The sequence below is a fragment of the Zalophus californianus genome, chromosome 7 (assembly GCF_009762305.2).
Source record: "Zalophus californianus isolate mZalCal1 chromosome 7, mZalCal1.pri.v2, whole genome shotgun sequence".
In the NCBI taxonomy this organism is placed as follows: domain Eukaryota; kingdom Metazoa; phylum Chordata; class Mammalia; order Carnivora; family Otariidae; genus Zalophus; species Zalophus californianus.
Window position 1 is genome coordinate 143,715,133 of NC_045601.1, and position 27,366 is coordinate 143,742,498.

The following is a 27,366-nucleotide window of genomic DNA, read 5'->3' on the forward strand; positions in this document are numbered from 1 at the left end:
GAATACCATCTTTATGCTACTACCTTTAGATTTGGCAGAGCATTGTAAGAGTCTGTGACAAGAAAGTAAGAGTCTGTGACAAGAAAACCCTACCTGATTGAGGAGAAACCCATTGACAGTGGGTGCGAGGATTGCTGCGACGTATGCGAATCCCCTTGTGGCTCCCATGAGAAAACTGGAATGTCTGTGGGTGACAGGGATGTTCCAGGCTAGATCCAGAGAGGCTTCACAGTGTCCTTCAGCCTTGCTCTTCTAGTTACATCAAAAAGGACTTGCACTGTATATGTTTAATGAGAGGCACTGAGACAAATCAAAAATACCCCTCCCCCCACGTGCCTGAAAAAATGGCCACAGGCTCAACTGCGGTCCTTGCCTGCAATTTACTACTTTCCAAAGTCTGGGGCTCCCAGAAAGCTTCGTGCTAACTCTTTTTCAGAACACGTGAGTATAAGAGCGGAGATTACCGTCCTACCTTGGAGCAATATCTAAGGCATTGATATAGATCCCTGACTGACATATGGCGCAGAGTCCACACGAGAGCGTTAGGAGGGTCATTGTCGTGACGTAGCTGGGGGTGAGGTAGGGCAGAACCACAAGGAGTGCTGAAGATGGGAAATTTCCTAGGGAATGTGGGATACATTAAACAATGAGATACATCTTTGGCTGTTGTATGCTTTGTGAATCATCCAACCCTCAAGCCCTGCTCTTACCTAGAAATGTGGCAGTTTTCCTCACAGTGATAAGCCTAAAATTCTTGGTCAGGAGGAAATCTGCCATTTGACCTCCCAGGATACCAAAGACCCAGGCGATGATAAAGGGAAGGGCAGACAGGAACCCATTCTGAGGGGAAGAAAAATTGAGTAAACCATCATAATAGGGGCAGTGAGCCCACACCTTTTGTTGATAAACCATTGATCATCATACTGACAATCCTGAGATCTCACAGTCTGAAGAAAGTCAGTAGCCTCTTCTAACATGTCCTCAGAAAAGCTACTGGCATTAGTGTTAAATACTAGATTATTTCGTGGTGGGTGGTAAAGGATAAACTTTTCTGGAAGGAATGACTTGTGAAGACAAAGTGATTGGTGGGTCATGCATACTGCAGAGAGGCAAGGAAGGAAATGCACTCACATCTCTCATGTTAACGTTGAACACAGAGCTGATGTAAGTTGGTGTGTACACGATCTGTGTGACTGTTAGCCACTGATGGCCAAAGCCGCAGACACACATGGACCAAATCGGCAGTGACCTGAGCATGGCTGTGATGGGAAGAGGCTGCTTACAAGGGCTGACCTGAACACAAATGTACTGATTAGAACAGTGAGATCTGAGACGTGCTCACGCATGCACCTTAGGCACCCCGAGGAATCCAGAGGCTGACACAAGATCTCTGGAGATAGTTGGAGTCCTTACCTGTATCTGGTGGGCCAAGGAGGATATGATATAGTCTTTTTCTGTGACGTTTATCCATGGGTGAGAGACAGGGTCATCATAAACCAGAACAAACCAGAGAAGGCAGTAGACACAGCCGATGCCTCCTGCCAGCAGAGGATAAAATTGGGAACTGAGCGTGGTTCTGCTTTCTGTGTGAATTTTTTTCCTGTCAGGACATTTGCCAGTATAGGTCCTGCGAAAAGCCCTTGCTCATAATATCCCCCTTTCCATTTCTCAAAAAAATTCACATGAATAGCACAGCCTTCTAGAGCCCTCTTTTTTTTTTTTTTACATCTCTCGATTATTTATGCGAATGGAAATCACAGACCCTAGGGATGGCAGAAAACTTGGTAATTCAACCTCTTTAATATTACCAAAGGAAAACTATTTAACACTTTTGACACCAAATGTGTGGGTTTTTCACACTAAGAAATTCTCCAATTCTCGATACACACCAGCTTGGCTCCATTTTGACGCTAACTACTGGTAGCACAGACCCCACAGGGTGAGGGCTCAGTCTCATAAGAATGTCCCCCTTCAGATACCAGTCACAAGCAGTGCGGCCCCACATTACCCACACTTCTGACTTGACTACACAGCTGGGGGTTCCTACAACCCCCCTCTTGGTTTTGATAATTAATTGGAACAAAGTCAGGTCAAAAAGTCAGCGAAACGTTTACTTATGCTTACCAGTTTGTTATAAAAGATATTATACAGGATAGAGATGAGCAGGCAGATTAAGAGATACACACAGAGCAAGGTCCGGATGGTTCTGAGCACAGGAGGGTCTGTCCCTGTGGAGCCGGGATGAGTCACCCTCCCAGCACATGGATGTGTTCACCAATCTGAAAGGTCTCAGAACCCCATAGTTTAGGGACCTTTATGGAGGCTACAAAACGTAGGCATAATCGAGTATTAACTCATCGTGCAGCCTCCTTCCCTCCTGGAGGCTGGAGCGTGGGGCTGGAGGTTCCAAGCTTCGAATCAGTGTTTGTTCTTTCTGGTGACCAGTCCCTGTCTTAAAGCTATCCAGGGGACCACCGAGAGTTGCCTCATTAGAACAGAAGACGCTTGTATCATTCAGGAAATTGCAAGGGTTTTAGGAGCTCTGTGCCCGAGACTGGGGGCAGAGACCACACACACTTCTTGTGGCGTCCCATGAACCATTGTAAGAGGTGTACAGAGGTATCTCCTTGTTCTTACTTGCATTTCCCTAATGATGAAGGATGTCGAGCACTTTGCCCTGTGTTTATTTTCCCTCTCTCTCTCTTCCTTGGTGGGAAGTGTCTTGGTCCACTTTTAAATCATTTTTTTTGTTTGTTTTCTTATTGAGTTTTGAAAATTATTTACACATTCTAAATAAAAGTCCTTATTATATGTGTGTTTTCCAAGTATTTTCATAACGTCTAATAAAGGCAAGTTTTTCACTTTAATGACAGCCAGTCTATCAGTTTGTAATTTTATGGATCAAGCTTTTGGTGTCCTGTCTAAGAAATCTTTGCCTAACTAAAGAAGAAGGATTTTCTCATGTTTTCTTCTAGAAGGATCCTGACTTTCGATTTTAAAATTAGGTTCAGGATTTAGTTTGAGTTCCTTTTTTTTTTAAGATTTATTTATTTGAGAGAGCAAGTGAGCATAAACGGGGGGACGAGCAGAGGGAGAGGGAGGGAGAGAATCCCAAACAGACTCCCTGCTGAGCACAGACCCTGACGCTGGTGATCTGACAACCCTCAGATCTTGACCCAAGCCAAAACCAAGAGGTGGACACCTATTTGGGCCCCCCAGGTGCCCCTGAGTTCCTTTTTGTATAGGGTACAAGATAATGGACCAAAGGCCGTTGTTGCTGGTTTTGGTTTTTTGTTTTGTTTTGTTTTTTGGTTTGGTTTGGTTTTGCACAGGAATATCCAATTTTTGAGCACCGTCTGTTAAAAAGCCTATCCTTTTTCCATTGAATTCCCATTGCATCTTTGTCGAAAATCAGTTTAACTTTTGTGTGTGAGTCTGTTTAGAACTGTATTCTGCTCCACTGATCTATTTTCTATCTATATACTAATACTACAGGGTCTTGATGACATAATCTCATGTCTTGACATCAGGCGGTGTCAGTGCTCCAACTTTGCAAGTCATTTGCAAAATAGCTTGGCTATTCTAGAATCTTTATTTTCATGAGAATTAGGTTTGAGTGCATAGGTCTTTCACATCTTTTTTCCCATTTATCCTTATGTTACATATTTGTTGATGCTACTGAAGATGGTACTGCTCTCTTTAATTTAAATGTCTGATTCTTTCAACTTTGGTATGTCTAAAAATGTCCTTATTTTGCCTCTGAATTTTTTTTCCTGCCTCCAGAGTTCTATGTTGACAGATTCTTTCTTCCTTGCAGGACTTGAAAGATGTTTTGCTGCCTTCCTCCTTGCTTCAGGCAGGAAGGCTGGACCCCTTCCTTGACTCTGTTCCTCTGTATGTAACCCGGTTTTTAGCTCTGGCTGCTTTTAAGATTCTTTATCACTGGCTTTGAGCCATCTGATAACCGTGTAACTTGGTGTCATTTTCTTCACGTTTCCTGTGCTTGAAGCCCATGGACCTTCTTGGGTCTGTGAGTTTGTAGTTTTCATTGACTTAGGCAACGCTTCACCCGTGATTTCCTCAAAGACTTCTTCTGTTCTCCCTTACCTTACTCCTCTTCTCTGAGCTCACTGCTCTGTCCTCATGGTCTCGTTCACTCTTACTCTTCTTCTCAGGGCGGTCCGCTCTGGATGAGTTATACTGCTATTTTTCGGTACCCTAATCTGTCCTTAATTCCATCCATATATTATAGTTTTCATGTCTGGAAGTCAGATTTGGGTCTTTTTTAAAAAAGATTTTTCCATGTATCCAACTAACTTCTGAACAAATAGACTTAGGTTATAGCACAATTAGAATAGCTGTCTGTTTTAATGCCCTTGTCTGCTAATTCTTAATATTTGTGTCCGTTCTGGGTTGGTTTTCATTGATTTTTTTTTTTAATTCTTCTTTTGGATTGTGTTTCCCTGCTTTTTTTTTTTTCTCCCCATGCCTGGTAATGTATGATTGGAACCAGACCTTGTGAATTATACCTAGTTGGGTGCTGAATATTTTTGTCTTCCTATACATTATTTTTGAGCTTTTGTCTGGGATATGGTTAAATTACATAAAGACAGTTTGATCTTTTAGGTCTTATGTCATCATTTATCAGAGGGACCCACTGCAACACTTCCTCCCGAGCGAATGATTTCTCACTACCGAGGAAAGTCCATGGTGAGTATTCTGCCCCATGGCCCCTGAACTCTTAAATGTTTTCAGTCTGTCTTGTGGCAAGAGGCACCATCTCTTATTCTCTGTAAGTATTGGATATTGTCCTTGAATCTTTCCCAGTGATTTTTTCCTCCTCTGGGCTCAGATGATGTCTTCACACATGAGACAGTGTCTGATGAGTGTCCTGATGAGTGCTCCGCTGTGGATCAAGGGGGGGACCCTGCAGATAACCGGGTTTCCTGTTCCCTCTTTTCTGCCTCACACTCTCCTCTCTCCGAGCTCTTAGCTTTGTCTCCTTGACTCTGTTTCTGCGGAGCTCCCTTTCCCTGCGTGCTGCCTTAAACCCCACCCCTCACATTGATCCTCACTGTCTTCACCCCGTTCGTGTTCAATGTTTTCTCTCCTTAGGAAGCTTGCACCTCACCCGGGTCCCCGCACGGAGGCACTTAATCTGAGACACAACCCACAGCAGAGGCTGCACGTCTTTCCTTCCTGTCTCACAAACCACCGCTCTGCAAGCCTGTCACCTGAGGCCTGCAACGGAAGCAGAGCACCCCCAACCACGTCGTGCTAATAATGTTTTATGGCGGGTTAGTAACATCACCGCCTGATACTTGGAAGAAACCCTGGGGATGGGGAGACTGTAGCTTACCCAAGATATAGAAGGCAAAAGGCCACCCAAGGGTTTGGCAGATGATGCCACCCAGGAGGATGATGAAGAAGGTTCCCAGCATCATTCCTGCAAAGAGACAGAGAGTAAGCTGCAGGGCTCTGGACCGCCACTGGAGAGACACCGACAGAACGACGGATGACATGGTAGCAGCATCACCAACCATAACGAGACAGGCATATTAGAATACATGAACTTCTGATGTATCACTCCACGTATTCTCCTGAGGATCCATTTCTCTGGCAGTTCCCTAATAACATTGCAGACGACAGCCATGCTTCTGCCTTTCATCCTATTTTGATTTTTAACTACACAAGTCATGTGACATATGCTTATTGTAAGAGTAAATGACCAGTAAATGAACCAAAGTTCCCCTCATGTGTCCCCCCAACCCATTCCCACCCTGGTCTCTAATGTTAACCAGTTCCCATTATGTGGTCTAGAGTCGAATGCCTTTCCTCTCTGCAAACGTATATAATATATATTGACACACACATTCACCTCTTTGTAAAGGCATTTGTGGCCCATGCAGGCAGAAAGCTACATTTGTCTGGGAAAGTACCAAAAACACTATTTTAATTTCCCTGGCCTCACAGAGTATTCTCATACATGGTAGGGCACACTTCCTTTTTACAACTTTTTCAAAACAAGGCTGTTATTTCTGAACATAAGCATAATTTATTTCGGTACAATAGAATAACAGGAGTGGCCTTGCTTGATCACTTTGTGAATTTTTCATTTTGACAGATGCTGTCAAAGTATCTTGCAAAAAGGCTGTACCGAACTAAATGGCCAAAAATACTGGTTTTTTTTATTTCCTCATCTCCTTGAGAACACTGGACATCTTCAACGTTTCTAAAAAGTCTTCCAAATAGGAATGAAAAGAGTTATCTCATTATTTTCTATTTAAGGTGAAGTTGAATATCTTTTCCTATGTTTATAATTGTTATTTCTTCTGTGGACAGGGAAAGGCAGCATTTGAAAGGAGGCTGCCTGACTTCAGGGCACAATAGATGAAGAGGGAAATCAGTACCTTGTCCACCACAAAGCCCACCAAATCCTCACATTCCCCCCTGAGGCCTCTGCCTTTCCTCCAGTTACAGTAGGGGACAGGTTCCTGCATCCATCCAAGACCAGGTCCCTCTAGTAGCCTGGACCCGTCTCCTCCAGTCTGGCCAGGCCCAGGCTACTGTGCGGATGCACCCTCACGCCTATACCCTCACTTAATTCCTCAGCTCTCGGTTCTCACCCATCCACATACACAAACTTATCTTCCTTCATACAGCCTGGGCTCAAAACCAAACAAAACTTTCCACCTCTTCAGAACTCCTTCCGTGTATTTAGACAGCTTTCTGTTCCTTTTGTGTCTCTGCTCCCGGCCCTTGCACTGTTGTCAAGGCCTTTCGGGACCCCTGGCTTGCTGAATCCACAATCGTTTTATCAGGGCCAGCAGCAGGTGGCTCTGTTGACTGGTCACTTCAGTCTGAATGTTGTCCAAGGGCCCCTGGAAGGCTTCCCAGTCCCTGCTGCCTGTCCTCCTCTGTCTGAGGCCCAGAGATTGGAGGGCCATGGCGCTATTTCCTTGGGCTTCTTCTCTGGGTGATCACATTCAATCGAAGACTTTGAACACCATCTGCATCCCGAGAGATTTTGGTATGTCTCGTTCTCTGTCTTATTTCTGCTGCATTCCATGCATTCCAGACTGTAATTTGATCTCCACCCATAGTTCATAGCTAACACTTGATTTATATATACTGTAAATTAATGCCCAAATCTATCACCTGTCTATGCAATTTGTACCACGTATGTATGTGTATGTGTATACCTCAAGTGTGTGTTTTTCTTTTCTGACCTTTATTAAAGTGGTATCACCCTGGCTGTTCTCTTTAGGACATTGCAAGGTGTATCTTAAATGTGTTAATTTACCCCATTTTGCATCTTACATCTCACTCTGTGCTTTAGAGTAGTGTAACTGGACAAACGTGGCACCTCATTTGGCCCCTGAACCTATCTGTACCACAACCATTGGGATAGCTTGCCAGGTAGTGTCCTTGGAGCTAACATTGCATCAGGGTGATTTTCCACCATGATACACACGCTTTGTTCATTCAACGCTTATATTTCTAACACTTAGCCATGTTGCTGTATGCAATTACAGGGGTTTTATTTTTTCATATTCACTGCAGTATGATGTTGCATCATCTTCAGACTGCGTGTGTGCATATGTGTATGTGTGTGTGTTTCTATCACCTCAAATATGAGCTGCCAGTTCTGTTTTATCTGCTTAGTCTTCTTCCCTAAAGTGACTACAGAGTTTCCTGCCTATAGATTTGTCTTTGTGGTTCCCTGCAGAGGAAGATGGAGTATGTTTTGTCCTAGAGGCTGGCAGGACCTGGACCCTTCCACTTTTGGGTGTTTTTCTGGGAAGTTTTCCTTCAGTCTCATGGGTTGAGTCATCCTGTTCACCAGTGCAGTCTGCTGAGAATCCCCAGAATCACCAGAAATGGCCATTTCTATAAGAACTAGTGAGGCAAGGGAGTAGGCTCAGCCCATTCCACCTGCAGATGGGTTCCTCCAATGGCTTCTTGTTGGCCACACAGACCGCCATTGGTTTTGTGTTCTCTGAACTAGAAAAGCTTTCTAGAGGTCAGTAAAGACTACCTGTTTGGGGACCCTAAGGTATTTCCCTAACACCAAGAACAAGGAAGCCTCTGGATCTTGCTCCTAGCCAGTCAGTTGCCCTATTCCAGTAGCTCTTATGCCTATATGACAGAAAATGAGAGAGAAGGGAGCTGCCACTTCTATAAGGTCACTGTCTTCCTTCCAAGATTTTAAACTTTTCCTCCATGCTTTCCATCTCCTGATTCTTGTATTGTATTCTGGGATAATCTCTCAACTTATTTGTCCAATTTGCTAATTTGTTGGTCATCTCCCTTCATTTAGGTATTCACACCATTCATTGCAGTTAAAAATATTAGCAATTATATTATTTTATTAACAATTATTTGATAGCAATCTATTTTCAAAGTTATTTTTCCCATTTTTTAAAAAGATTTTATTTATTTATTTGAGAGAGAGAGAGAATGAGAGATAGAAAGCACGAGAGGGAAGAGGATCAGAGGGAGAAGCAGACTCCCTGCTGAGCAGGGAGCCCAATGCGGAACTCGATCCCGGGACTCCAGGATCATGACCTGAGCTGAAGGCAGTCGCTTAACCAACTGAGCCACCCAGGCGCCCTATTTTTTCACATTTTTAATCGAAGTATAGTTGACATATGTTAGTTTCAGGTGTACAGTATAGTGATTTGGTAATGATACACATGGCAAAATACCACAGTAAGTGTAGTAACCATCTATCACCATACAATCATATTATTGACTCTATTCCTTATGCTGCGCTTCTCATTCCCATGATTATTTATTTTATAACTGAAAGTTTGTATCTCTTAATCCCCTTCACCTATTTGACCGGCCCTCCTACCTCCACCTCCACCTCCAGCAACCACTAGTTTGTTCTCTATATTTATGAGTCTGTCTCTCTTTCCTGTTGTTATTTGTTTGGTTGGTTGGTTGCTTGGTTTTTTTGATTCCACATATAAGGGAAATCACATGGTAATTGTCTTTCTCTGTCTGACTTGCATCACTTAGCATAATAAAGCTCTAGGTCCATCCATGTTGCTGCAAATGGCAAGATTTCATTCTTTTTTTACGACCAAGTAATATTCCATGATGTCTATACCACATCTTCTTCAGCCATCCACCTATCGATGGACACTTGGACTGCTTCCATATCTTTTGCTATTGTAAAGATTGCTACAGCAAAGATATGAATGCAAGTATCTTTTGTATGAGTGGTTTTCATTTTCCTCAGGTAAATATCCAGAAGGGAAATGACTGGATTGTATTTTTAGTTTTAGTTTTAGTTTTTTGAGGAATCTCCATACTGTTTTCCACGGTTGCTGCACCAATTTACATTCCCACTAATAGGGCACAACGATTCTCCTTTCTCCACAACCTCACCACCACTTATTACTTCTTGCCTTTTTTTTTTTTTAAAGATTTTATTTATTTATTTGACAGAGACACAGTGAGAGAGGAAACACATGTGGGGGAGTGGGAGAGGGAGAAGCAGGCTTCCCGCTGAGCAGGGAGCCCGACAAGGGGCTCTATCCCAGGACCCTGAGATCATGTCCAGAGCCAAAGGCACGTGCTTAATTACTGAGCCACCCAGGCGCCCCATACTTCTTGCCTTTTTGATACTAGCCATTCTGACAGGTTTTTTTTTCCTTTTAAATAAATGTTATTATAAATATTCCCTGGGATCTCTTGCACATTGTTAATCATGTAAAATTTTCTTTTAATTTCTTCCTCATTTGGGTTCATCTTTACAGTTTTTGAGTTTCGTCTCTCTCTTTTGTGCTCTTGGTTTCTTTCAAATGTTTGAGGATTTGAGGGTGGGGGTTCGATCCTTATTTATACTTAGAAGCTCCATTAGTCAGCTGTGATAACTGATGTGAATTTCCTTTGTCCAAATTGGCGGACTATTCCCCTAACAGTGAATAAAAGCTCTGGTGACAGAAAATAATCCTCCACGGTTGTAAAGGGTTCTATGGGGTGTATGAGGTCAGTCAATGTGTGTGTGTGTGTGTGTGTGTGTGTGTGTGTGTGTGTGGCTTGTTTTCTGGACTGAAGAGTCGCCGGCTCTCTTGGTATCCAAAAGTTAGCTGGAGAGTTACCCTTCTTTTCTTACCCCGCACCTCCTTCATCAATTTCATGTTTGTTAGCCTTATTCTTTCTGTTTTTCATTCTTCCCCTATATAATGTAGACTTCTTTCTTCAGAATATTCATTCCAGATGCACTGTCTAAGCAAATCATGATCAGAAAGCAGTTCTCAGAACAACTAAGAGAAATCCTAAAGAAGATTAAGTTGGATGCATACCTTACACATAGAATTCTAAAATAGACTCCAATATATCAGAAATTTAACTATAAAAAATGAAATCATGCAAATTCAAGAAAAAACACAGGTGGATGCCTTTATAACATTTCCATCTATGATTCAAAATCTAGGAGCCATAGAAGAAAAGAATGATCAATTTAACTACACAGAAATATATTTTTTTCAGAAAAGGAAAATCATTATAAGCAAAGTCATGTTACAAATGACAACTTGGGGGAAAACAACCGAAAGTCATGTCACAAAGGATCCATCTCCCTCATTGATAAATACTTGGTCAACATTGAGGAGAAGACAAAGTAACATTCAATAGAAAAATTATCAAATAACCCAGTGTGAGAATGTTACGTTGTAATGTACTCATTTCAGCTATGTGTTTTTACCTGATAAGCCAATGGAGCAGAGTCGACTTCGTTCATGTGGAGGACCCCATCTCTCCCAAAGCGCATACTGACCCCCAAATGTTGATCCCTGAAATCAAAATAGTTAGAGCTCTTGACGTGTGGTACCATATAGAAATTCCTATCCAGCCCCTATTTGCAAAATATCTGGATACCTGTATTAGGCTCTGGACTATTCGAGTTGCAATGAGGCAAACTAGTCCGAGCTCAGCCGCCAGGGGGGTGAGGATACTGAGGAGTGAGGATGCAAACAACGAAACACCAACCACTCTCTTCGTGCCTACTCTTCCAGCCAGGTACCCACTGAGGGCCAGTGTCAGCATCATGCCATAGTTGGCAGAACTAAAGATGATGCCCTGAATTTGAGGGCTCCAGTCGTACACGGGGGCCTTAAGGAAACCGAGAATGCTGTGGTTAGCCATTTGCAAGAAGGTGCTAACATAACTGAAAACACCTCTTTAGATCTTTCACTTGCTTTCAAATCACTATTTTCCCCAATAAAACTTTTTAACATAGAGGCTCTAAAAAAATACACATCCAAACAAACAAACCACAAAAACAAGAGCACAGCTTAAATCTTGCATCGCTTACCCCTGCGGGAAGACTGTCTGGGGCATTATTCAGGCCACCAAATGAGTCACCAGGCAGCCCCTCGGCAGAGCCATTAAACTGGAGCTGATGGTCCGTGCTGTTGACCATGGCTACCATAGTGATGTTCATGACAACACACTGTGCCATCGCTATGAGGTTGCAGATATGTATGATAAAGGCTATCCCATAGCGAGTGGAACAGAAGCTTGGACCTGGAAATATTATAACATGACATCAGTGCTTTTCCTTATGAAGCCATCGTTTGTTTCTCACAGGCTGTAATACAGAAAGGTACCTCAGGCCACCACCCGATGGTTTCAGGGGCACTGTACTAGCTTTGGGAAAGGACGATACTAAAGGAGGAAATCACTGAGTTGAACCAAAGCTGTTTTAATTTATTTTTATTTAAAACTTTTTTTTTTTTTTAATTTGAGAGAGAAAGTGAGAGAGAGAGAGAGAGAGCACAAGCTAGGGGACGGGCAGAGAAGCAGATTCCCCGCTGAGCAGGGAGCCTGCTGTGCGACCCGATCCCAGGACCCTGGGATCATGACCTGAGCCGAAGGCAGACGCTTAACTGACTGAGCCACCCAGGGGTCCCCAAAGGTGTTTTTATACCACAACTATATAGACACTGACTTGCTCTGAGCCATCTGTCCGTCCTATAATTCCGTCTCTCCCATTCCTGGGTTATTGTATTCTATAGTTGATGAAATTACTCAGAAGTAAATACATATATAGAAAATATACATTTTATATACATATAAATAAAAATATGTATATGTACATATTTACGTTCTGTAATTTAAATAAATTATATGATATATATGTACTATATTATAAATTACATATATAAAACATATTTTTTTAAATTCTGAAAGAGTTGTTCCTTAGTGTAGATGATTATTCTTCTCACATGTCTTCAGGAATTGAGGACAAGCTTTCATTTGAAGTTTAAAATTAAGGGGTGCCTGGGTGGCTCAGTCGGTTAAGTGTCCCATTCTTGATTTTGGCTCAGGTCATGATCTTGGGGTTGTGGGGTCAGAATCAATATTCAGTGGGGAATCTGCTTGAGATTCTCTCTCTCTCCCTCTGCCCCCCGATTCTCCTGCACACCCCCCTCTCTTTTTTTCTCAAATAAATAAATAAATCTTTAAAAAAAAAAGATTCTCTCTCTCCCCTGCCCCTCCCACTCCACTCATAAGCTCTCACTCTCTCTCTAAATAAAATAAAATAAAGTTTGAAATTAAGCCCCTGGAAATATTTTCTCAGGGAAATTGACAACCACAAACTATGAAAAAATATAGCAAAAAAAAAAAAAAGAGTGGAAAAAGAAATGAGCACAGCATTCAAATCTGGTTTTGTATTTCTAGGAAAGATGGCTACTGCCAGGAAGAAGCTATTGCAATAATGCAGAAGACAAGAGGAAGGTTGGATGGGGGTGGTAGCAGTACAAGAGCGAAAATGTAATCAGATCCCAGATATCCCCAGGGGAAGTCACACTAAATCAAGGTTTCAGTTTTATAGACCAGTGAGGGAAAAGCACTGGAGAGGTTCTTATTCTAAGAACTAGAAGACTGGCTCACTGAGGAAGGGAGTTCTGTGGCAAGAGCAGTTTTGAAGGGAGTAGGGATGATCAAGAACTTATTATTGGACCAACAGAGATCCCTTTTAGGTACCCAAGGGAAGGTGTTGAGAACGTTGTTGGATACACAGCTCTAGAGTTTAGAAGAGATGTAGAGGTTGAGGTATAAGACTGGGCATTAGTAACCTACACATGGTACTTGAAGCCATGATATTTGGGAAAAGAGAACACAGAGAGAAGAGAAACAATGACTGACTCTGGGGCTCTCTACTGTTTAAAGAGGCCAAATAAGTGGGTACAACCAGCGAAGGAAACTGAAAAGGAATGGTCAGTGGGTTTGGAAGAAAACCAGGAGGGTGTGGTATCCTGGAAGCCAAGGGATAAAGGGCTTCAGGGAGGAGGGAGTCAGCAGGTGCGTCAAATGGTCCTGGTAGCTCATCTAACATAGTGACTGAGGATTAATTCACTTAATCCTCACACCAATCCTTTGAGGAAGCCACTACTACTATCCCCATTTGTAGATGTGCCTATGCTTGACATAGGTACAGACAGACCAGCTAACAGTGTACGTCAGGTGTCTATGCTCTTCACCACTGTACCACAAGCATATGATGGCTTTTACTTTGTCCTAGATGACTCCATGGGAACGCCTTTGCTGTAAACCAAGTGCACCCATCCGTGGGGTTTGTATGGCTTATATGGTGTGGAATGGGAGGTCGAGACCCTGTGTCTTCAGGAAGTCCTCAAAACTTCAAGGAAGGAGATGCCTTGAGATAACAAAAGAGCCTTCCTCACAAAGCCATGTTTTCCCTTTAAGTGGACACAAGACTTTGTAGTGAATGGGGGGAGGGGCAGAATTTGGAAGAATGAAAAGCTCAAATATAATATTTTTATAAAGGTTTTCCTTCCTGATTCCGGGCCAAGTAGTGACTTCTATGTCAATCAAATCAACTAATAATTTATGAGTTCTTGTGGTCTCTGATTTCTCCAAGTTGTCTTGGGGTCCTAGAGACCAAAGGCTACTGAAAAGTAGCTACTGAAAAGAGGCTAATGGCCCACGAATGAGTCGGTTGAACATCTGCCCTATTAGATCGCTGAAAGATTAACTAGAAGATATATTTAAAAGGCTTAGCCCGATGCTTGCTGGCTATTAAGTATACCTTGTTAGTACATGTGTGCTTAAAGATGATTTCTGTCCCGTGTCCATTCTGAATGGATAGTTCCAGCCATGTCCACCTAATAGGTTGGTGCTAATGTCATGCTGCCTGTGAATTATTTTCAAGGATTACCCTTAGCTACATGACAATGTATGAGTTTGTGTGTGTGTGTGAGAGAGTGTGTGCAAATTAATAAATGTCTTGGAGTTATGGTATTTAACCACTGGAAGAAAGTACTGATACCATGAAATCATGAACTTTTGAAACTGGAAGGTTATGTCAAAGAATTCAACATTACTCTAATCAGTGTCAAGGAGACTTGTTTTTTAACTTGATGTGACAAACAGATCCTAAGGTGACTCCAGTGGTACTCACCTCATGGTATTCACAAATTTGTGTAATCCCCTCCACTTGAATGGGGTCAAGACTTAGGAGTTGCTTCTAGCCAGCAAAAGTGAGGGGATGCACTTTCATGATTATATTACATTATATAAGACTCCATCTTAGCAAACTGAAGCTAGATCCTTTTCTCATGGGGTTGATAAAGTAAGCAGAAAGTTGGAGAAGCCCACATGGTAAGAAACTACCACCCCTAGGACAAGAGAGTGGCCTCTAGCCAAAATCCTGCCCAAACCGGGGCCTTCAGCTGTATAGCTATAAGGAGATGAATTCTCCTAACAACCTGAATGAGCTTAGAAGTGGGATCTTCCCCAGTCTAGCCTCCAGTAGAGAAGGCAACCTGGCCAACTGCTTGATTGCAGCTCTGTGAGATGTGGAGAAGAACCAACTAAATCAATGCATGTCTTAAACTCTGACCCACAGAATCTATAACACAGTAAATGTGTGCCATTTTAGGCCCATTAAGTTTGCAGTAGTATGTTTGCAGGAATAGAGAATGAATACAGTTGGCAAAAAATAATAAAGATGAGTTATATGTATTAATAGACTACACGAGAGGTTTTTTTGGAAGGGAGGGCAAGCATTGAAAGATATTTGCATTTGCAGCAATGAAATTTGTCACGAGAGTAAAATAAGACATCAATAAGCAAAAAAAATCTAAGGAAGAATAGAAAAACATGCAAAGAAATCATACAGTGAGTAAAGGACACTGTGGCAATTGATGGAGGAAAGCTAAATTATATAATAAGTGAATGTGAGATAACTGGTTAAATATATGGAAAAATAAAGTTGGAACAACATCCCATATTGTAAATCAAAATGAAGTCTAGATATAATACAGTAGCTGTGCATTTTGTCAAATTAAAGATGCCACTGATTTTAATATGTGTCATTTTTTGTTCTGCTAAAAATCAATTGATCAACGAATCAAAAAATCAAACTTAACAGATTTAAAACTGAATGCCTGAGCTCCCCTCCCCAGCTTGTTCTACCCAGATTGTTTCTCAACTCAGTGGATGGAAATCCCAACCTTCCAGATACTTTGCAATTATCCTTGATTTCTTTGTTTCACACCTTAGATCCAATCTATCTGGAACATACTGTTGTCTTTACACTGAAAATATGTATAGAATTAAACCCCTTCTCACCAAGGCCATTGCTATCTTTTGGTTTAGAGCTGCTTCCAGGGGGTTCTAGCTACCAACATCCCTTGCTTGGATTTTTGCAATAACCTTTAACTTGACTTCCTGCTTCCAATCTATTTTCAATACAGCAATTGGAGTGTTCTAGTCATGCCATAAATTAGATCACCTCCTCTTCCACTCAAAATCTCCTATGTGGCTGCACTTTTATTCAGATGAAAAATTAAGGTCTCTGTAGTAGCCAATGGAAATGAAATAATTATGCCCTTTGCCTCAAAATTTTAATTTCTTAGGAATAAACACTGAAGAAATAAATATCTTAACTGTAAACAAGTGTTATGTTAAAGAATGTTTATATATATAATACATGTATTTCAAATATGTATAATATAAAATAGCTAAGTAGCAAATACATATATTTTATATATGTATAAAACATATATGTAAAATAGCTAAGTAGCAAAACAAAAATCCATAACTTAAATATCCAACCACAAGAAGATTTTTCAGGTAAATAATGCTTTATCTATTGGACATATTGGAATAATAATAATACACATCCTTTAAGAAGAATGATTGAGTATTATAAAGCAATATGGAAAAGTATGTGTGGTCAAATTAAAATTTTCTGACTTTACCTAATTAACCAAAACAATTATATTTACAATATATTACATGCAATGACAAGCAGAATACACAATACTAGGTGTATACAAATTTGGTGGCAATGATCAAAAGAATTTAAATGCATATGGACCAAGATCAGAAGATAATCATCAAAAATATAAGACTTGTTTTTTATTTTATTTATATATTTATTTTATGTATTTATTTTTTTGGTGGGCAGCAAAGCAAGGTTTATTGAGCAATAGCAAAGTGATAGTACACAGCTCCCGAGGAGGGAGGAGACCCGAGAGGGTCGCCCAAAAGACTTGTTCTTTAGTACAGTGGTATTTATTTCCTTCGTATATTTGAAAAATATGCATCAATATTACCTGATTTTAAAAGAGAATTAAACAACTTACAAGGTATGGATTCATTTTTTTTGTATTATGACACTGCACATAAAGAACCCACCATAAAATCCTAAAACCAAGTAGTCACGCTTGAGTTTACCTTGCTTGGGAACGAGCTTCTCATCCACTTGCGGATCTTGGGAGCACTTTCTCTTCCCAGCTGTGGTACTCGACTCTGCCATTGTGTTCTTTCCCCCTGATGTTTTTCACCTATTAGGGCAATATGCAACCCACAGGTGTCAGCCAAGAGAAAGAGACTCCTTTGAAACATATACACAGTGGGCAACAAGCCAACCAAAGCCAGGCCTCTCCATCAGGGTTGGGTATAGGGAGGGTCATTATTCCCTCTTGGCTCACTATAGCAAGTGCACCGCGCTTAGGGTGTGGAGCTATTACTAGAATCTAGAGCCGCTCACTGGGAGCCCGTGTAAGAGCGCTGGCTTTGGAGCTAGGCATTGCCAAGTTCAAATCCAGGCTCATGACTTATCTGATGTGCCAAATGCCACCAGGAGCAAAATTGTGAGTTTCGGTTTCTTGTCCATTATTAATAATGATAACCAGCACCACAACTACAGCAGCACCTGCATCAAGGATGACAAGCATTCAACAGACTGCCCATGACTGGCACTCAGCAAGTGGTCCTCACATGGTTTATTGTCATCGTTGTTGGAGCCCCCACCCACGTGGGTCACCTGTGGGTCAGAAGAGCTGTGCTCTTCTGGAATCCTCTACCGCACCCGAGAACCCGGCTTCTAGTGCCGCTGATGATTCCCATACTGCTTCCCCATTTGACCCACTGAGAGTGTTGCTCTTCGTATGTCACTCATACTCGGGGACCATATTTGCATGATATGATGATACCATGTTAATCCCATATTATTTCTGGCCACAGATGATGAAGTATCTACAAAGTTCTGGAAATAACTAACATGGAGATCTTGACACTAGTAGTTTGGGGTCCTTACAATTTGGACCCATGACTGCCTCAAATGAACAATGTTTCTGTCGTAAACAGGATCTATTTGGTTTGAAGTTATAAATGTCTTCTTATTTAATTAACAGGTAGTTGGGATTGTGAAGTTGGCTTTAACTGACCCACAGCATGAAAAATTGAAACCATATATAAAATATGGTTTCAATTTTTTCCCACAGAAGGGAAAAATGGAGATAAAACTGGATGATCAAAATGTCCTTCCTTAGCAATTGGGTCTGAGATCAAAAATAATGCCCACATGTTTGAATATACCCCATTTTAGCCACCACGAATGGAGGCTTAAGACTCTGAGTCCTCTCAGCTTTTAAGATGGATCATGTTCTTAGTTTCCCCTTCCTTAGGCTATTTGACGAGGGCCATGTGACATCTGACAGTTGTCTCAACAAGAAATTCAGTAATTTCTGGATGAGGGTGGTCAGTTTTTTTTTTTTTTTTTTTTTTTTGTAGAAGCACTTACACGGAGGTCTTAAAAAGAAAAATAAGACAACCAAATAGACATCTTCAGGAATGTTAATTTATATAGGGAAAAATTATATAAATAGATGAAGGCATGGCAGAACCTGAATTGAGATAGGAAAACAAGAGAACCCAAGAGACGAGTACAGTGTAAGGCAGTGGGGTACTACAGTCAGCTCACCTGGGCCCAGAAAAGCAGACAGTTACATTTTTAGGAATTTTGCAAACTGGTTGTTGAAAACAGCCATTACTGGCAATTAAATTACATAAATTCAAAATTAAATACATTATACTTTTAAAAGATGAGACATGTTTACAGCTCACGACTTTGTAATTATTTCGCTGCATCTTCCTATCAGGTACACTCTTGAGAACATTCATGACTCCTGCATCTATATGGTGGGAATACGATATAAAGGCATGTTGCTGCATATTTCTTCCTAACTCTGAATTCAGTGATGTCATGTTGGTAGCTTGAAATTGGCCACAATTGGAGATTACACACACACACACACACACACACACACACACACACACACTCAAAGGCAAATGCTACAGATTTGGGCTTGGTTTGTTGATTTCCTGGACTTAAGAAATTTATTAAATAATATTATGTTAGAGCTAGACCCATTATTGAGGAGGTGAATGATGTTTTTGCTTAACTAATTATTAATCAAAAATTTACTTGTAGTCTGATTTTGTGGCACCATGGTTGGTGATAGAATTATAAAAATTCAGAGTGAATTCTGCAAGAAATAGAAAATCACACTGAAGTTAGAGATGTAACTGGAATACAGGGTAAGTATTTTAACTTGAAACATGTTATTTTAAAAATGCTATAGAGATATTAGTATCAGGAGGATTATGTTAATCCTCCAGTGATATTATGAGTTTTATTAACATGAAGTTAAATTGGACAATTTATGCATTTTGTAGATAGTAATGTAGACTCAATCCTTGCAACTATATAAAAAGCTAAACAATGGAGAAAAGGGAACCCTCCTACACTGTTGGTGGGAATGCAAGCTGGTGCAGCCACTCTGGGAAACAGTGTGGGGGTTCCTCAAGACGTTAAAAATAGAGCTACCCTGCAACCCAGCAATTGCACTACTGGGTATTTACCCCAAAGATACAAATGCAATAATCCTAAGGAGCACCTGCACCCCATTGTTCATAGCAGCAATATTTCACAAAAAAGCAAAAACATAGAGCAATTCCGGAGTGATCTAGAGATTGAGGTTATTTTATTCTCTGCTTTTATGCCTGGACCACCTAGCAGCTGGCCTCTTATGATGGAGAGCAATTTCCTGTCAACAGGGCTTGATGCTAAATTCCACTGGATGAAAATGTTATGGGATGTCATATTCCTGGTTTACCACAGCTTTGCCTATTCTTGAGCGTGTGCCTCTGGGACCTTTCTATCATGGCAGGACTGGGTTCTTCAACTCTCCCGCTCTGAGTCTATTCATCCAGGACGACAGCCCCGGTGAACCCTCTCTATTCCATGGAGGGTATTTGTCCATTTTCAAGTTACTTTCAAGACATGCACCCATGAAATAGAATCTCAGAATTTATTAACAGTGTGCTCAGAATATCAGCTTTCACAGAAGCAGGAACTTAAATAATAACTCGGGTAAAGTAATCTCAAGTACTTTCAGCCTTCTACTATCTCTATTCTAGGCAACTAGGACATGCCTTGTCCTGGAAACCTGAATGCCCAGTCCTAGCAGATGTGACCATATCTATGATCATTCTCCCAGGAGATTTTACAAGCATTTGCTTACACAGCTAAGCAGGTGGTTGGGCACAGGCAGTGAATAGGAATCCATATAAGGGAAAGTTCTGCAAGCATCTGGCTGCCAAGGAAGCATGTAAACAAGCATTATTCCAGTAAAGCTTGGTGACCTCAAAAAGGTTTTGTGGCGGGATCCCCAGCAGCGGGGGTGCAATGGTATAACACAGTCACACCCTGGCTAGCCTTCAAGGCCTAGGGCTGTACAAAAGAAACAACTTACAGTTGTCACACATATATTATATATCAATGTGTCATCTATGTTTTGTATGTTATATATGTTTTGTGTGTATATATATATGTACGTGTATATATACATATATGTGTATATATGAAAATTTTTAAAAGATTTTATTTATTTATATGAGAGAGAGAGAACTCATATGCACAAGAGTGGGGGGAGGGACAGAGGGAGAGAGACAAGCAGACTCGCCGCTGAGCAGGGAGCCCGATGTGGGACTAGATCCCAGGACCCTGGGATCATGACCTGAGCCGAAGGCAGACGCCTGACCGACTGAGCCACCTAGGCACCCCTATATGCAATATTTTTGACAGCAACCTTGATTTTCTACTACTGCCCAGAAAACTGCTGGTTCCCCGGGTCAGAGACTATATATGGCACCCTGAGATGTTTCTGCTTCGAAGCAGTGTTCACAGGGAATCACACTGAAGGTCAGCTTCCTGCAGACCATTAGGTTTAAAGGCTGTGGGTGTCCTGCTCACAGCATTCTACTTACACCATCTGTGAGGTCACAAGTATCATCAAAAAGCCGCAGTTCCTACATTCCTGCCTTGTGGCCTCTCCCTGGTTAACTCTCTCAACTGCCCTCAGCCCACCCTCCATCCTCTGCTGACCCTAGTGACCCTATTGCCCCATCTCTACATTTCCCCTTCCATCCCCAGCCATCCTGGTTTGGTTAGCTTTCCCTCATATCCTTGCTTCATGACTCAGTGTTCCTCTAGATGCTGTCTTGGACCAGAGCCACCCGCAGCCCTGTCTGTGTCAAAGTCCTGGACCCTACTTGATGTAGGAGGGAAATCAAGGGGGCAAACTTGATTTCAAAAGGCTGGAGTCCTTCAGGCCCCAGGAATTGCCTGTTGCCACCGTGAGCCTGTCCAGGAGAAAAGCCTACTATTGACTTCTTGGCGGCAGCGAATCTTTGTGTAAGGGATGGAGATGTGGTTGCCCATTTTTTCTTTTCTGAAGTATTTCTTTGCAACCACCCTACAACTCTTCCTGTGTGTCCGGCTGGCTGTTGTATAGCGAGTTATCCAGCCGCTGTTGATGACTACTGTACATCAACCCTAGGTGGAGATGTTGACCCTCTTTGTCCAGGTCAGCCAGTTGGTAAATAAAAGAGCTGATACTCGTTGACGAGCCCCAGAATTTAATCGCCTAAATTCAGCTTTCAAACACCTCACGAGAGTGCCTGTTTCTTGGAAATGTCTTGCACAGTTGACATTTTACGCATGTTTATGGGTGATCAGACACACAACTTCAGCTCCCTGCTCATACCTCTCTTCCCCCGGCCTGGTTAAGAAAATAGGGGTGTTCACGTTTTCACTCACCTTTTTAAAAAATCAGTATGAGAAAACCTGGGACTTGGGGAGTATATCAAAATTGTCCGTTGTTACACAGAAAGGACCCTTAGAGTTTGCATATCAACACCGGGATAAGTGACTTACCGACTTAGTGTCTGAGGGAGGACTTCTACTGAGCACCTGCTCCTTCTTCACGCTCTGGCCCTTCACCTGCTGGCAGGCCGCGGAGGATTCTTTGCTACCCTGGGGCTGGGATTGCTAATCATTAACGAGATTCATCAAACTAGAAATTGAAGGAAAAGTGCTTCTTGTCAAGCAGCCTCTGAGGAAGTTTCCAGAAATGTGTGCCTTGAGAACCTGGAGTCTAAGCCCCTCTGCAGCTCTGCCTCCTTCTCAGCTGATGTGAGCGTCTCGAGGCTCCTCAAAACCTGAGGCATGTCCTCTAGTTCAGACACCCGCACGCGGTTCTTGCTTTGTTTCGTGGTATCTTTTTATCTGTTTCTGAAAAGGTGAAAGATAGAGAGTATAATTAAATGTTAAATGCAAAAGTCGAATACCTTTTTTCTTCTTTGTGTTTTTCTCCCCTTGATAAATTTTTTCTTTGAAATACATGAGATATAGTATTACAGATAAACTTGGACCTCACTTTTGCGTTCTCTGGTCCTGTTTTGTGCGCATACGCACGCATGCGCGCTTTTGCACACGCGTGCGCGCGCGCACACACACACACACACCCGTAACAAAAACATTTCACGTAGATTAGTGAGGTTTCTCCATATTCTTTGATTTTTACTATCTATAGGTGTGTTCCTAAGCTATATAAAATAATGCTTTCTCTTATTTCTACATTTGTATACCTGCTGTCATGCAGTATGGACTTTTCTGTCACTCACTTTGGACAATAAACAGCATGAATTTGGGACACACACATGGGCACCGTGGAGGCCAATCCCTTTCAATTTCTTTTGCTTGACTTGTCTTCATCTCTACCCTCATGTGGTTGAAAACGTCCTCGCTGCTCTCCAAGCTTTTTCGGAGTTCTGCTTATCCTCATCTCAGGGACGAGGCAACGCTTTCAGATTCCCAGCTTTACGTAGCTAGTTCCTTTCCAGCTCCCTGCATGCTCAGCGCCTGCACACCTTTCTCTATGAGAATATTCGAGTCAGTCTCCCGCCCTGGAAAATTAAACCTGGTTCTGCGCTCCTGGGAACCCTCCTTGCTTCAAGTCCTGCGCATCACCTTGACTTAAGTTCCTTCTTAGTTTATGGCCCCCGAGGAGATCTCCTTGGGATTTTGAGTTTGACTCTTTATACCTACTTGAACTGTATTGTGGGGGAGTAAACCACCACCCAGCACCCTGGTGGAGGAGTGGGAGCCTGGCAGAGTCCATCCCTGAGCTCAAGAATTCAGAAGGAGGAGCCCGGGTCTCAGGAATTCAGAGCTACTGTCTTCCAGGCATTCATTCTATGTCATTCTCACGCTTTTCTCAGGTAAGTTTTATTATAGTCTTTATAAGATAAGAAGAGAAAAGAAAAATGGATTTGTCCACTTGCGCTTTGGGAATTTAAGCACTGACAATCTCAGTTCATTATGCAGGGGGAAGGGATGACAATTTCGCCTTCTTGTGTAAAAGATTTTTCCCTGAGTCATTTTTGAGGGACTCTGGACCCTGAGATAAATGAGTAACAACTTCCGAATTCAAGTATCCCGTGAAATATTACTAACCCCGAATCAGTAGCCAAGTCAGAAAATGTGGCTTTGGTTTTGTGATTTAATTTTTAACTTCATTTTAAAATGCCCCTGGGTTGTTTGTTCTTCCATTCTATGAACTGGACTCAGTAGAAATATATTCATGTTGTCGTTGTGTGGGAAAAATCCATTAATGTCTATAATTAATTTTTAAAAACTTGAATATAGGTTGAAATAGTTCCTTGACTGAGATTGTAATGTCCACCTTTTTTAAATGTGTGTTTTCCTTTTGAAAAATGTTAGTTTTTAAATTACTTTGTTTTCATCATGTGAATTATTGGAGAAGATAAAGGGCAGGTTTCTCCTTTGATCAGGTTCAAATTATCCTGAGTTGTTTTCCTAAGACTGTAAACAACAGTCATTAATAATTAGTCACATGACAATGCAGCATGGTGTTGGCTCTTATTCTAGGTAATATTTCAGAGGACTCCAGTGTACCATCCTATCATGAGCATAGAAAGCCTGTTGTTTCTAGTCTAGGAGGCCGGGAGGGGCCCCAGCAGAGGAAATACCCCTTCTGTGCACACTCAGTGACTCAGGTGATGGAGAAGCTGCTGTCAAGCTCACACACCGGATGAGCTTGAATCCTGGAACAAAAGACTTTACTAAATAGTAATGGTTATTCTTTGGAGCTTGGCTGCTTTTTCAAACATACTTTTTTTTTTTAAGGTTTTATTCAGTTATTTGAGAGAGAGAGCACGCGTGAGCAAGGGGGCAGGGGTGGAGGGAAAGAAAGAAGCGGACTCCCCCCTGAGCAGGGAGCCTGACATGGGACTCAATCCCAGGACCCTGAGATCGTGACCTGAGCTGAAGGCAGATGCTTAACCATCTGAGCCACCCAGGCGCCCCTCAAGCATACTTTAAACCATGAACCCACATGCTGTATTGTTACGTCTACTTAGAACCTTACGTCTTCATCATCGTTCCAGCAAATCCTTTTCTGTCCCAAACTCCTGTTTTGCCTCACTGTCCCTATAGCAGATGGGGTCATCAAGCTCACAGTGGGACCTCATTTCTATGAGTTTGTCTTCTTTTTTTTTTTTTTGCCTTTTTAAGAGAATTTTATTTGAGTGGTTCTTACAAAGGTTGTTGTAATATGAAAGTCATTTGTTTGATAGAAATATCAAGCTGTCTTGTCAAACACACTGAAGTAACCCAAAAATATATTTCAGAGCTCACAGAGCTTAAAAAGAGCAAAGATTATATGCAACCAGACAAAACCTATTTCTGCATTTCCTATTTCTTGCTCAGACTGCTTTGCTTACCAGACTGTCACTAAACATCTTGAGGAAATGCAGGGATCATTTTGTTTGGAATCTTAGACACACCAGAACACATAATATTTACAAAGAAACTTTTACAGATACATTAATTGAAAAGATACTATCCAGAAATGTAATCTTGAAAACTCCTTTTCTTGCCAATTGATCACGATGCAAGATGAGATGTTAATCAAACAGCCCTTTAGTTGTCTTGAATTTCCATACACTAAATGTGTACTCCAGAATCTGCTAAACCATTAGCCAAGTATCAACATTAGTGAAACGTGAAATGTAACTGCTGTGTAAAAAGTTAGGCTTCTGAAACATTAAAAACATAATTACATCCCTGTCTGCCTTTTTACATTAAGCACATTTGTTCCCCCCAGAGCTATTCCTATAGATCCTTAATGTAAATTTCTACATGTACATTTAAAAGGCAGAACAAGAGAACAGCTTTGTATACAGTGGGATTTGCTAGTTAGGGATAATGAGCACACTGCATTCCTGTTAACAGTTTTAGTTTTTCAAGGTAACAGGAATTGTATACAAATGACAGTAGACCCTTGCCTCTTTATTTTTATCTAAATAAAAGATAACTCAAGATGAATTCTCAAGAAAGAAAAAAAGCTATGTACATAAGAGACTATATCTTCCTTCATCGTCTACTTGGAACCAGTAGTTGTGTTGCTGTCATAGAATCAGGGAAGAGGTTGTGGTAAGTTGGAAGAGGTACATATGCTGCTGTTATCATTTTACCAGCAAACCACCTGCCATGCGATGCATTGACAGCAGCAATGGCTGCAGCAATTGATGGGCACTTCACATACACATTGCCCTGAGCTGAATTTTTGTCAACATAAATATGAATAACTCCTCCATGTTTATTACATTCTTCAATCACATCATCCTTAATCTCTGTATCCCATCCAACTTCTTCTTCTGTTTGAGGGTTAAACATGTTAGAAAGTTGGAAACACTGTGTTGCAAGAGGCTGAACAGAGGCAGCTGCAGCTAAAGCCGAAGCTTCAGTCTGTTGAGAAAGTCTTGTTTGCAAATCTATGACAAAAGAGAATTCTGCCACAGCACCAAATGCCAAAGAGCCACTCATTTGTAGAGCCTGCTGTGCTGCTGGTGGAATCTGCAAACCTGTACCTTCTGCAAGTCTTGCCATTAACTGGAGACGACCAGTTGTTCCCAAGTCAATTCCAGTCCTTTCCAGTTCATCACTGTCCAAAAATGAGCTAGCACTGGAAGCATCAGTACGTTCAGTAACATGACCAACTTTCATTGGTCTTCCTGCTAACTCAAATCCATTAAGTTGTTCCAAAGCCTTCTTGGCACATTCTGAGTCAGAAAACGTAATAAATCCATATCCCGTAGATCGGCCTGTTTCACTATCCATCATGAGTTGGATACTTTCAATCCTTCCAAAAGGCTCAAAGATTCCCCGAAGCGTATCTTCAGTTATGTTAAAGTGTAATGAGCCCACATAAAGCCTCATGGGTCCAGCACTTCCCTTTTGTAGATTGTTTGCCATTGCTGCAGCTCTGTTTTTTTCTGCCTGTGAAGCTTGTACTATGATTGGCACTCCTAAAACACGTTGGCCAGTTAATCCTATTGCTAGAGGCACTGAGCTAACATCAACAAATTCCACATATGCAATTCCTTTGGAACGTCTTGAATTTCTATCAGAAATCATTCTCACATCTCGAACCTTTCCTACTGTAGAAAAAAACTCTTCCAAATCCCTTGGCCGAATGCTTGCTGCCAGCTGCATGCAGAAAACTGTCCTTGCATCTCTTTCCTCAGGAGTTAGATTATCAATAGGTTCCCTCACGGGGCTCTTGTCTTTTCTGAATGGATTTTTGCTTCGAGAGCGTCGTCTGCTTAATTTGATGCTATGAGGCAACCCAATCTTTCCTCGGATGGCACTGTTAAATTTTGGTCCGGAGTAAGGACTTCTGTAGCGGCCTCTGAATCTGCGATCTCGACTTCTTGAGCGGCTCCGTCTCCTTTCTTTGCTCCTACTTCGCTTCCTTTCACGGCTTTTGCTCTTTTTCCTTTCTCTATCTCTACTTCGTTTCCGTTCCTTACTTTTGCTTCTTTTTCGTTCATGACTACGACTTCTGCTCTTGCTTTTTTTCCTCCTTCTGGAATCTTGAAACCCACACTCCAATCACAAGGAGATGTAGAGCTTTCCAAGGAGGCAGAAACTTTGTTAAGACATTCAGAAGCACGATCCTCTTCATAAAAGCCCAGACAAAACTTTAAGCAAGCAGTATTCTTCTCTATAACAAAATGCAACTTGAAAGAACATTAACTAAAGAAGGGTTATCAAAATCCACACTAATAGTCAAATCCTGTTACAACTTAAAAGGGACTTTCCAAAGTCTTTAGTGGCAGTGGAATTTTGTACTGAACATCATGGAAGTAAATGGTCCACTGGGCTGGGCCTTTGGACTTTTTGGTTATATGGCCTCTGCCGTAAAGGTGTTTTGCTATAACTGGATTTGACCTCTTCCATGTAAGAAGATCTAAAATTTAAATGCAAAGTACTTTTTTGCTACGGTCTTCATGGCCGTTAGCACTGCTCAACTTGTTCTCATCCTTATGATTGACAGTTCACACTGGAATCAAAGGCGAACTCATGCGAGTAGAGGTGAGATATCGTTAGGCAAGTCTTCTTGTAAGGAGCCTCAAGCATTGCTTCAATATCAATATCGTCTGCCATTCTCTCTAAACGTCTGTGCGGGCTTTCGGGCCCCTGGGGTGCTTGTATTCGGAAAGAGGGGGGCTGCTGCTGCTGCCGCCGTTGCTACTGTTAAGCCGCTAGGCCCAGGCCGAGGTTCCGCCCAGCCCGAATTTCGGGCTCCGAGGGCGGATAGGCCCGAGCGAATCTAAAAGAAACAATGGGATTAGAGGAGCCCGCGCGGAAGTTCAGGACGGCGG

The 27,366-nt window shown here is 41.8% G+C and overlaps 2 protein-coding genes and 1 long non-coding RNA gene across 5 annotated transcripts in view; 1 reads left to right on the top strand and 2 right to left on the bottom strand.

The window, feature by feature from the left end:
• The window catches only part of LOC118357213, a 21,600-nt gene extending 16,309 nt beyond the window's left edge, over positions 1-5,291 (top strand). Inside the window, exons 2-3 of the long non-coding RNA XR_004820220.1 lie at positions 4,627-4,710; positions 5,116-5,291. This is a non-coding gene — a long non-coding RNA (uncharacterized LOC118357213). The remainder of the gene's footprint in view (positions 1-4,626; positions 4,711-5,115) is intronic.
• Positions 1-21,874, bottom strand: part of SLC17A3 (solute carrier family 17 member 3) — a 23,036-nt gene extending 1,162 nt beyond the window's left edge. The window contains exons 1-11 of one of the 3 annotated variants that reach the window (XM_027602178.1): positions 21,551-21,874; positions 16,723-16,832; positions 11,327-11,538; positions 10,891-11,124; positions 10,718-10,805; positions 5,360-5,446; positions 1,414-1,538; positions 1,132-1,293; positions 711-840; positions 473-620; positions 94-184 (exon numbers count right to left, since the gene is read on the bottom strand). In XM_027602178.1, coding sequence (XP_027457979.1) covers positions 94-184; positions 473-620; positions 711-840; positions 1,132-1,293; positions 1,414-1,538; positions 5,360-5,446; positions 10,718-10,805; positions 10,891-11,124; positions 11,327-11,538; positions 16,723-16,804 — 1,359 coding nt within the window. In that variant the 5' untranslated portion in view covers positions 16,805-16,832; positions 21,551-21,874. The remainder of the gene's footprint in view (positions 1-93; positions 185-472; positions 621-710; positions 841-1,131; positions 1,294-1,413; positions 1,539-5,359; positions 5,447-10,717; positions 10,806-10,890; positions 11,125-11,326; positions 11,539-16,722; positions 16,833-21,550) is intronic. The other 2 variants (XM_027602180.1, XM_027602179.1) reach the window with 2 other exon arrangements.
• Positions 21,875-24,918: 3,044 nt separating this feature from the next.
• Positions 24,919-27,148, bottom strand: LOC113926894 (RNA-binding protein 39-like). The gene is given in 3 exon segments (XM_027602284.2): positions 24,919-26,574; positions 26,985-27,044; positions 27,094-27,148. Coding segments are annotated over 3 exon segments (1,617 nt in total). The 3' UTR covers positions 24,919-25,072.
• Between the last annotated feature and the right edge of the window lie 218 nt (positions 27,149-27,366).